Here is a 12,019-nt window from a genome sequence, read left to right on the forward strand (position 1 = left end):
GAGGATCAAACTATTTGACAATTACGAGAGCTAAGGGCCCTGGCAGATGTCTCTGCTTGCCCCATCCCTGTTGCCTGGGCTGCGGTTGCTAGGTAACAGAAAGGTGGCTGGTTGCCAGGCTGGCTGGATGAGGGACTCTGAAATATGCAGTGGGACAAGGAGACCAGAAGCTCTGTGACAACAGCTGTGGAGAGAGGCTGGATTGATGGGAGCCTGACGGATAGGATACGTCATGTGGTGTGATAAGCTGGGGCTGACTCAACCCTATAGGGCCTGACGTTAGGATGGGGCAGAGAGCGGACAGGTGCTTGGCACAGACCCCATGCTGGGCAGGAGAGGGCATGTCAGCAGAAGGGCCTCTTTGTCTGTCTAGGCACCTATACAGCCCCCATCATGATAGTCCCCCTCCCCACTGCATCCTCCTCTTCCAACAGGCTAGGGACAGAGGGTCTATGGCACGCCAGATCTTGCCTGGCTTGGCCCCATGCAGGCGGATACAGATGGCACTCTCTCCATTTATGCAAGCTCAGGGGTGCAAAAGGACTCTTGCAGGCCAGGGGAAAAGTAGGCAGCTTGAAAATCCCCAGGAGATGCCCCTAACAGCTGCTCTTGGAGAGCCTTTCCTATGCAGAGGGAGTGGCTCCCTCCTGGCTGAGTCCCCGTTGCTTGTGCCCCTCAGTGGTGGGGTCAGATAGCCGAGGACCATCCCTTGCATGGCAGAGAGTTATTTAACCCTTCATGCTCTTCCCCATATGTGGTATGGGTCACAGCCTCCCTTAGGAGATCCAGCCAGGGACACTGCTAGGCTGTGCCACCAATCTCTCCTTCCCAGCCAGAACTTGAGTGAATGTCACCCAGCCCCAAAGACCCAGGCTGCGTCCTTCAGAAAGAGCCACCTCCCACTGCACAGCCCCTGCCGGACCACCCCACACCTGTGCTGAGACCATGCACCGAGACCTCCCGGCAACACCGCTGATCTTGACAGGCTGCCGCAGCATCGCTCAGCCAACACAGTTCATCGGGGAAGATGGTGGGAGGAAAGACTGTGAAACAGGCCAACTTTGCACTGCACAACAGGGCAAAGGCTGGCCCAGGCACTGCCAGTGAGGAGTGGGAAAGCTGGGGTCCTCAGCCCTGCCAGGAGGAGCCTGTTGGAATGCCAGGTTGAGGTTTAGGGGGTGACCAGAGCAATACAAATAAATAATAAAAAGACTTTACCCTTGGTCCAAGGATGCCAGAGTCCTTTACAGACCATCATGAGTTAACCGCCTGCTGCAGAACATGCATCATTAGCCTCATTTTACAGATGAGGAAGCAGACACAGGGAGCTGGAGTGACTCACCCTAAGCCATCTGCTGAGTCTGGAACTGGACCCAGATCTCAGAACTCCCAGTCCCGTGCCCTAGCAGCAACCAGCCCCTTCCTCTCCTGGGGAGTAAGAAGCAGGAGTCATTCCTCAGAGGGGAATATCACAATTTCTATTGCTCTGTGATTTGAGCAAACATTCCTGACCTTGAAATATTCCCACTGTCTGCTCTAAACAACCTTAACCAAACCGGCCTTGAGTGACCAGCTGAGAGCTGGAACTCCAGGCTGGTTGGAGACCCAGCAGCTGTGGGTGAAGCCTGGAAGCAGACATGGTCGATGGGAGGTAGGATCACCTGTCACTGCCTGTTCCTCTGGCTTCCTGCTGTGCCCTTAACGCCAGCGTCATCCGTTACCTTGCCTAGGAGCTTTACAGAGAGGGCTGCAGCACCAGTGCACGCTAAGGCAAGTCCATGTTCTTCTGAGCTCCATTGGGAAGAAGGGTCTGAATGGCCTTGAAGAGTTTCCAGCCCACATCACATCCCTGATGCTGCTCATTTTCCACCTGCCCCCCTATTCTGCACCAGCCTGCAAGATCCATGGGATGTGGGGGAGCAGCGATGTCAAGAGAGGGAGAAAAGCCTGATCTGCCTCAGGCAAAGACCCAGAGCAACCGGCACTGCCCACCCCTAGCCTAGCTCAGTCTGCCTGGCTCAGAGTCACACTGACAGTACTTCCCCTGTGCTGGTGCTGGGGCCCAGCTAAATTTTAAGGCAATACACTGACACCAAGCCCCTTCTCCTCCCTGGAGCTCTGGCAAGACTGTGCCAACAAGGACAGTGCGGCTCCTCTGCAGTTCCCTTAGAGGTCACTATGAATCACCGTGAGGGGAGGTTTCTGAGAGCTCTGCAGAGCCCTAGCACAGGATAAGGGGTTTGAACGTTATGTGGCAAGAGAGACGAGGAGCCGATGGGAAGATGCAAGGAGAGAGCAGATAATATTCTATAACCACCATCAGACCGAGCGTGTACACAGCACCACGGGCAGTTTTACATAGACAGCCCTACTGGGGAGCTCAAGGCACCATGCAGAAGGGAGGCAGGTGTTCTCCCTGCTTTACTGATGGGAAAACGGAGGCATGGAGCGGTGACACAAGCCACACCCAAGAAAGCTAGTTGATGCCCAGAGCCTTGCTTCAACCACTAGGCCAAGTTGCCTCTCAATGTTCCTTGTTATCTCCACTAAGGAAACTCAAATCTCATGCTTCAGGGTATTGGTTGTGCTGCCACAACGGCCAGGAAGGAATCAGTCTCTCCCCTGCGCAGCACCATCCACCTAATCAGGATCATTATTATGATTATTTTATTGCCTTCCTCTGACATATCAGAGACAGGGCACTGCTGGATCCCAGACTGATCTGTTCCAATATGCTACATTCGCCATCCCACATCGCTTAGAACTGGTCACATCAGGGCTTTGACACCCACCAGACGAGATCCTAAACCCTAACCTGGATTGCCAGCTTCCCAGCGGACTGACCAGCCTTGCCTATGCCCTGGTGTGGCAGCTCACAACCAGACACATCACACAGTTCCCGGTGTGCAAGGCCCCCATGGCACCACACTGCAGCAGAGGGTCCAAAGGGACTGTTTTATTGGCTTCAAACTTCAATGTACTTCCGGGCTAGTTTTATTATTCTTTCCAAGTCTGTTACAAACCAGATGCTAGTTGCATATCACCCTCAACAGCTCATTTAAGGTATGTCTATACTGCACTGTAAACCCAGGCTCAGATGTGGGTTTGAGTCTCCCTGCCCCCCATCCACACACAAATTGTTTGGAGGCGGGAGATGGGATTTAAAAACATCTGCCTTTCCCCAACCTGCTTGAACCCCAAACACAATAGACTTGTGCACAAGCAAAAAGTGAAGCCGATCAGTGCGGCGTAATCGTGCAAGCAGAGTGCAGATTGAAACTCGGCACGCTGCACGTGGTGGTGGGGAGTGGTGAAAATGGTGACAAGCAGATCACAGGGGAGGGTGGAATTGTATTTGGAACCCTCCGGTCTGTGGATTGACCAGGAACAGGCAGAGGATCTGAATTCTCTCTCCCATCTAGGACTCTGACCTAGCACCTGGGTGAAGAATTTGAACTGGATTCCTGAGCCCACCAGGAAAGGCCTGAGCCTCTGTCTCCACTCACTGCTCTTTCCCCAGAGTCAAGGAGCCAGGATTCTGCTCTCTGCTACATGGGTATAAACCTAGAGCAGACACCGATTGCAGGCTTTGACTGTGGATTTACAGGGATGTAACAGAGAGCCGAAGCTGACTCAGACACGCAAGAGCCCATCCTGCAGAACCTGGCAATAGCAGCTGCATCCTTCTCATGAGGATCAGCTGCTCCTGAATCACACCCCAGAACTAGCTGAACACTGCAACCCTGATGAGAGATCCTGGACTCCCAACCCCCAGTTGCGCACACAGATGGAGAAAGGGTGAAAAAGCGCATGCATTTTAAACAGAAGCGTGGGGGGGGCGAAAATTTCAGAAATACTGACCTTAAAGCTCCAGTAGTTGGGTTGCTAACAAAACAAAAACAAAACAAAAAACACACACAAAAAATACCATTAAGATGCTGCTTGGAGAACAGTTGACTTTAAACTGGGAGATGAAGCTTGGTTTAGTTTCTGTTTAGCATCATGCTGCTATTGCCTCTTGGTGGGTGGGGGCACAGGGGTTGGGGGACCAGGGGAACATGCAGCCAGGCGATAGGGGACAAAACACACATGAGGGTTCAATTCAGGTTCGGAGTCAAACAAAAGAATGGAGGGGGCATTATGATGCCAGGCCTGGATAGGAGGATTCCCCAAAAAATTCATGCCGTCATGTTGGATATTTCTAAAGACTGCTGGTGATGCCCTCCTGGGCCAGCTTCCCCACTGGGTGGGTCTCTCTCCAGGGAAGTTTTCCTTTAAAGGGATTCTCCTGGCCAATTCTTCTGTCCCCAGTAACCCTTGTGGGGCTGATCCTGAGGGAAGGGACCAGAGCAGAAGTAGCTGGTGCTCCTTTAGTGTGTTTGCAAGGCTAGGAGCATTGCTGGCATCTAACCGACATGCTTTGGAGAGCAACAGGAACTGGGCCTCAATTATAGCAAACAAGTTCCTGGATAGACAAGCAAACCAGAGGCCATGGGATCCTTCCCTTAGGGTTATGTCTACACTGGTACTGGAGGGGTAATTTCCAGCACCAGTGTAGACACATCCTTGTCGGTAAGGCCTTACTTGAATCACGGGGTGATCTTCAAATACTTGCGGCTGAGTTGCGGACAAAACATGGAAAATCGTGGAAAGTAATAATGGACCTTTATTAATAGCGGTAAGTTAGAGAAGGCCTATTTGTTTAAGAAAATGTGCTGGAAGGATATAAACAAGTATTATGCCTGCAAATTATTTTTTTAAACAACCAGACATTTTGCTGCAACTACATTACAGTCATTAAAAAAAGTGACTGGTACACTATAAAATTCAAAAGACTCAAAAGTCTTAACCCAACTGCTGTAGAAATTGAGTCAGGACATTTTAGCCATTTACCTTTTACAGGCACCAAGTGTTAGTGCAGTACCAATTGCACTCACAAAATGTGTGCAAAACTGTGGACTGTGCAAAATAAGCTAATTAAAAATCAAAACTGCAGTGGAAGCCTAATGTTGCGGGAACCACAATATTGCGAATGAAGTGGGGCCTTACTTATAGGAGCATCAGCTGATGACTACAGAGGGGAGAGTAGATGGTTTTAAACCTCCCTTGAATGCCCGTATTGGTTAGCCTGGATTTCTCCCCACAGAGGATCCCTTACCCTTTAAAAATACACACACGCACCCAGTGCCCACTGAGCTAGCATGAGAAAGGGCAGGGGAGAGGGGTGAAGCAGAGCATCCAAGGCCCCCAGGCTCTGCATTAGGGTTTGGCCAAGGCTGCCTTCGTCACATGGGCCCAGTCTGGAGCAAAGCAGCAGGACAAATGCTCGTCCCCTGCTGTCAGTTCAGTGGGCTGGCTGCAGAAGCAGGACCGGGTCGAATTAAGGATTCCCTGACAGGCCCCAGCATGCCAGCCCCATATCCCACGACCCAAGGGCATGCTTTCTGGCTGCAGTGCCCTGCAGCGATAGGTGCCCAAGGGGAACCTGGTTCCTGGATCTTTAACCAAGGAGATTAAGGGCCAGGAAGTCCCTCTATGCCCCCAAGGCCCTTGCTAGCAGAGATGCGGTCACGAAAAAAGGCACCACATGCTGCCAATAGCATGGCTTTGCTCTCGGGAAGCAGAGGAGATTATCATCAGCTCAGCAAATGCATGGTTTGAGCTAGCTTGTGAGCTGGGGGGGGGTGAGCAAAGGGGTGGAATCCAGATGAGGGCAGCCCACTAGGATACAAGTAGCCCTGGGGTGCACTCGTTCACCCAGCCTGCTGTGCAATGAGGTACTGGTGTGGCTCAGATTTGGCATGGCCTGTACAGGGGGTATCCGAGGCCCGTTTGCTCCTACAGGACAAATTGAATCCAGTGGGAAACTAACAAAACCCAGTAACTGAAAATACAGCTAGAGAACAACATTAGAACACTGTGCTCACACACATCCCTCCGCGGAGTCGACATGCTTGACAGACGCATCAAAAGCCTTCCTGCAGCCCCAGGGCTGTGTCTAGGGGCGGTAACTGGCCAGTGCCGTAAGTGTCAATACAGTCCAGACTGGGGCCATAAAAGCTGATTCGGGACTGATCCGGGACTGCCTCCACGCTAACTCTAGGCAAACAAACCCCCTGCAGAACAAAGGAGTTTCTGCATTCCTGGAGCCTGGAAAAGCCACCTATCCTCTGTGGGAGGGAGGGAGCTCTTGAAGGCTTCTCCAGGTCCCTTCCAGCTCTACATTTCTACATGCCTAAGATGCTTCCCCTTCTAAAAGGCAGGACCCTTGCTGATATTCCACTGGCCCTTAAGTCCTGGAAATGTTGACAGCTGATTAAACTCTCCCATGGGCAGGATCTAGGGATAGAGAAAGTAGAACCATGATAACACTTTGTGCCTATTTCGAGAGTGTTTATCCAGGGGTCTCAAAGCCTTCTGCAAACAGAGAGCCTGGGGAGGTTAAGTACCAGGTGTATTGTCCCCATTTTACTGATGTGGAAACTGAGGCTTGGTCTACACACAAACTAGCAACAGCTGTACTAAAGGTGTCTTTGTAAATCAGTTTAGTCAAATTGACTGAAACAGACTTATTTCAGCTTAAGAGTGGCTTGTAGTGTCAGTCAGCTCCTCACTGACAAGCCAGTCCTAACCTAAATAAGCCTTTGCACCGGTCAAACTAAATCAGATTTAAGTGAGATGGGTACACCTTTCTCATGCAGATAAGATCTGAGTCACAGAGGTCTTTTCCAAGGTAACACTCTGACTCAGAGGCAGAGCCAGAAGTAGAACCCAGGAGTCCTGATTACCAGGCACTATTAGATCACCACCAGCAGCAGAAACCAAAGCTACCCTGTGAAGCTTTTCCAAAACACCAAGAGTCTGAAACTTACAAAATAGTTTCTTATCCTCCAAGCCTACTAATTAACACAAAAACATCTTTGTTGGGAATGCCCTGAGAGCAGGAGAGGGGAAGAGAACTGGAAAGGTGGAGTGTGGCTGTCTGATTTGAAGGCACATCCAAGATTCCACAGTTTATGGCCCTGTCCGTCCTGGGGTTCTCTGCAGGGCAGTGTAAGCACTGGTGTAATATGAGGCTTGCACCAGAGTGACTTACCCTGGAACACACCTGTGCACATATCTATATTTCCTAGGCTTTTGCACTGAGGGCAGTTATCCCACATCTGCACAGTTGCAACAGTGCTCCGACACTAGTGCAAATCTCCCTCATCTAGACTAGCACTAAGAGTATGTCTTCTCTGGACAGGGGGCTCAGGATGGTAGCAGGTACCTGATCGCAGGAGGGGATCAACACGTCATTCAAGAATTTTAAACATGTTTCAAATTGGGCCGCACTCAGAAGCGATTTTTAGGACATGCTTGGGCACCCTCGGCAGCCCAGATCTGAATCCCAATGCCGGATACTGCGGTGCCTGGCTTAGAGTGACATATGGCCCAGAGTCCTCCCTTAAAGCCAGTGTCTCCAAATCACCCGAGAGTAACTGCCAACAGACAAGAGCATGATCTGGCTCTACCTTTGTTGCAAGACCCAAGTCCATTGTGCACGTGGTTCGGTTGGTCCCTCAACTGGTTGCTTCATTCAGTTCAGTTTCAAAGCCAGAGGCTGGATTCAATACTTAGCCCCAGCAAGGTGGGTGCAGAGGGAGAACAGCCCTTGCCAGTTGGAAGAAGAGGAGGAGATGGGAGCAGAACTCCATTCTGCCCAGTCCCGGTGATATTGGATGGCCATCCAAGGGACCACACAAGCCCCGCCTCCCATTCCCACCCACGCTTTGATCAGACACAGTGGGTCTCTACAATGTGGTGTCACTGGGATCTCCCAGCCACGGGCAGTGTATCAGAACCCTCTGGAGGCTTAAGAAAGAGGTGGTGGCCTCTCAATTTGTCACCCCAGAGCCAACCATCAGTAAAAGCCCCTAAAATTTTGGGGATAATACCACCAAGCACTTTTGATCCACACACGTCAAAACTCATTGCAGAGGGAGATTGGGACCACTCACTAGCCTGGGTTTTACAGATGGGGAAACTGAGGCAAAGAAAGGGGCAGTGACTTGCTTAAGGTTACAAAGTGAGTCAAGTGGCAAGAACCAAGGTTTCCTAAGCCCCAGTCTTGTTCCCTCTCCATTGCACCTCCCCGCCATTAGCCCAGCAAACCTCCTACATGCCTGCTTTCAGGGAGGAGACTGGGTAATGAAATGCCATGTGCTCCATGGGTGGCGGGTAACCCAGGCCATGGCCCCGCCCACACTCCATCTCAAGACCCACCCACCTCTGAAGCTAGCAGGGGCTCCTTTAGCCACCGGGGGGGGTAGCAGGGGAGAAAAACAGACTTGGGGCTCTGGCACAGGGCAGGCCTCCCCAAAGGGGGGTTCACCCACCACCCATGCTGTGCTTGGTAATTGGGTGGGGGGTTAAGGGGATGACCCTGAGCTGGCTGGAATGTTCAGGCCCTTGGAGAGCCAGCCGGGATCCTGTCTGGAGGGATCAGGTTAGCAGAAGAGAGGATGGGCGAAGTGCTGATGCAATGGCTTTTCTTCTCCAGCCTTGTTATTTTGCAGTGGAAGAGCCTCAGTAATTTCCCTCAGCCCCTGATATTGCTGATCCTATCTCCCCGGCGGGCCTGGGTTTATATTTTATTTATTATTTTAGCATGAGCGGATAAGCTTATCGCAGGCGAGCTCCATAAATCCCGTCCCCGCCACACACAGTCATTCCACATTAAAGCAGCAGCGATTGCGTTGACATCCCAAACAGCAGGAAAGAGAGCCTGAGTGGAGAACACCTTGGAAATCATTCGATCTAGTTCACGTGACAGAGTCCATGCCAATACAGCCTCAAGGTCTTGTCACCCCCTGCTCCTTCCAGAGCCATTTGGGACCTTGGCCAGCTCTCTCTAGGAGGTCCAGGTAAGCACTTCATTCCTGGAGGGGGAGTTTACCTTGGCACGGCAGGAGCAGAGTCCCAGAAATCTGAGAGCAGTGTGTTGGGATGAGCTGACCCTGGCTGCTAGAAGTAATACCTTGGAGACAACAGATGGAGGCTGGATAGGGAAAGGCGTGTGTACTGGGACACCCGGGGGGGGGGGGGGGGGGGAGAAGAGAGAAATAAAAACAGAAAGAATGAAAGGATGGCAGGAAAGAATGGAACCCTGGGCAAATGGAGAGTCAAAACCAGTTCAACAAGGGCCTTTGGACTCCAGGTCATTGGTTCAAATGCAGCCAAGAGTCCTTGCCAAGTGGTGTCCTGCGTGAAATGAACTTATTGGATCTCACTCCCGCGACCCTGGCACAACTGGTCCCTTGGCTGGCAGCAGGATTGGGCTTGGAAACTGAGCTTGGCCCTCCAGGTCAGGACCGGAGCAGGTAGATGGGGTGGTTGGGAGGGGCCCAGGCTGCAGCTAGCCTGGGGAGAAATATAAACCTCCAGGATTGTCAGTCTGGTTCCTTTCACCAAGGCCTAGTGGCCTGAATGAATGGTCGCTATTTAAATGTATTCATTTCAGAGGGCTCTGTCGGTCTCCCTAGGCATTTCTAGGGCACCTGGTACTGTGGTTCACATAGCATGATGATCAGAGACAAAAACATCCTTTTTCCCAAAGCCATCGTCCATGTCAGAGCGATCACTCTTCAACCTCAAAGGAGAGCCACACAACACGTGCAAAGGACAAGCTGGGGAGCTTAAATTCATTACTCTGCTAGACACTAAAAATCAGAGACACTGGATTTATGGCTTATTACAACCATCTGTAACCCACTAACTCCCCCCCCTTTTTGTCCTACAACCGCAGAGCGGTTACCTGGCCACTCTACCTTGGATGGTCCCTTAGAATATGAGCTAACTGATTGAGCTAAACACCTTGCATTTTGCTGTCCCGCTGGGAGTACCTTTCCCAGCCCCAAAGAAGAGCCCTGGGCATGCTCGGCTCACTCATCCACAGAAGGTGGGCCGATAAACTAGATCCCCTCACGCACCTCGTCTCACAGCACAAATTAGTTTTTTGCCTGCTCCTGTCTGCCATCAGATCGGTTTTCTGCCGCCTTTCTGAGGCACTGGCCAGGTGGCCCCTATGGCAGGTATTTATTTAACTGGGCTCTGCTCTTCACTAACATGTGGGGGGGTGGGGGGGAGTCTTTAGAAAGACCATCAGGGCAAAAAGGTCAACAAAAGCACCCATTGTCCTAGTCCAGGAAAGCAGCCAACTCCAGGTCGAAGAGCTCCCCCTGCACAGCTCCACCAAAGCCATGGCTCAGTAACTCTAGCCGGGTTAGCGATAGCACCCAGCCGAACTCTATGAACGCCCCAACCCCCACCCGGCGCTGATTTTTGCACAGGAGCAAATAACGCTGCAGCTGGCTAGGATGACAGATTTTGCAGAGGGGAGGAGGCAAGGAGGGAGAGAAGGTAAAATTAACATATCTCTGGCTCTTCAAAAGCATCAAAGGCAAATAATGGTCAGAGAGGATCCGAAAGGACAGCCTTGTTATGGATGAAACAGGCACTTCACTGCAGACAGAGCGATGCAGAAGGTATGAAATATTACACAGGCAGAAATTATAATTACAATGAAATTTATGTCCACAAGGCCGTGAAATGACAGACTAACTAGGAACTCAGTCCCCCCCACCCCGCAACCACCCACACGCCTGAGAAGAAGAGCGGGGTCAGGGGATGTGGATAAAACCATTTGTAGAAAAGGGAGACAAAAATCTAGTCCTAGCAATTGTCCCAGGCTAAAAACGGGAGGTAAATGAAATCTGGGCTGACCACGGCAGGCTCCCCACACTTTATCATTAACAGAATCATATTAAAATTGCAAACAGGGCAGTTCCAGCTAAGATGCACCATGGCACATTTCCCTGAACAGAAGGGACATGGTCAGCTGGTTGGGGTTGGTTTTTAAAGTGTAGGAGGCATCCTCCATGCTCAATTTAGAGTGAAATGTTTATGCTCCAGCCAGGACACTGGAAAGACCCTGAACCGAACCAAACCATGATAGGCTATTGAAAAAGATCAACAAGTATCATTCCCTACCCTCCCACACCCTAGACACCCCCTCCAGCTCTCGCTATCAATCCTACAGCTATCCTTTCAGCAGCTGTCAATTCCCAACAGAGTTATAGCCAGAGGTGTTCAATAGCACTTAAGTGACTTAGGAGCACAAGTGCCCTTGACTCAATGTGGCTTGTGCTCCTGAAACGCATAGACGCTCCTGAAAATCCCATCTGTAGGCTTGAAGCAACTACCCTAGCTTTAATCAAGCCCTGCTTCCTATGGGCATCATGATAGAAGCAAGTCAACGACTGGATTTGCTTACAAAAAACAGACTTCTCTCCCCTCCCCCCAGGCAAGCCACTGCACTGCAAAGCTGAGCACATCACAACCTGGGCTGAATAACTGGGGCACTGCACTGCCTCAACTCTGCCGCCTGACCTCAGTCATCTCCTCTGTCCTCATCTGCTACTCCCATGGGCTGCAGATGGTGTACTCGTAGGGCAAAGCCCTCTGGGGCAGGGTTCACATCTACCTGTTCTATAAATTCCCTGGTGCGCATTTGTGAGGAATAATCACCATAACAAACACAGGGCCTGCATCAGAATCGGAGTGTTCCAGTGAGTCTTTGGCAAGGAGCTTTGGAAATACTGGACCTGATAGACTGGTTGGCTAGTGCAATTGGGATAACCCTATGTTCCTCAGACACTTGGGTAGCTTAAGCGGTGAGGGCCATTAGGCCACATCACATAAGCCAAGGTCAATTGTCCATGTCATGGCTTATTTTTCCTCCCGACCCAAGAATGTGACCATCTCACCACTCACATGGCTTTAAACAGACTCACTTCCTCGAGCAGGGCTCCATCCAGTTCCAAGGGTGAGGAGGCTCCAAGGGTCTGATTCCTCATTACCCTGCAGGCAGTGGGGGCGGTCAGATACACTGCTTTGCGCTGGTGTAATCTGGGTAGGCTTCTACATTCACTTTGCACCCAGACAGACGACTGCACGAGGATCAGTGAATCAGATCCTG

At 51.2% G+C, this 12,019-nt stretch overlaps 1 protein-coding gene across 17 annotated transcripts in view; it reads right to left on the reverse strand.

Annotated features, from left to right (window-relative positions):
* SRCIN1 (SRC kinase signaling inhibitor 1) overlaps positions 1-12,019 on the reverse strand; it is a 177,502-nt gene that overhangs the window by 63,147 nt on the left and 102,336 nt on the right. For 13 of the 17 annotated variants that reach the window (XM_038385629.2, XM_038385628.2, XM_038385618.2 and 10 more), the window contains one exon: positions 3,862-3,885. The exons of the other annotated variants lie outside the window; for them this stretch is intronic. In XM_038385629.2, coding sequence (XP_038241557.1) covers positions 3,862-3,885 — 24 coding nt within the window. The remainder of the gene's footprint in view (positions 1-3,861; positions 3,886-12,019) is intronic. 17 annotated transcript variants of the gene reach the window in all.

Source organism: Dermochelys coriacea, chromosome 27 (assembly GCF_009764565.3).
Source record: "Dermochelys coriacea isolate rDerCor1 chromosome 27, rDerCor1.pri.v4, whole genome shotgun sequence".
NCBI classification, from domain to species: Eukaryota; Metazoa; Chordata; order Testudines; family Dermochelyidae; genus Dermochelys; species Dermochelys coriacea.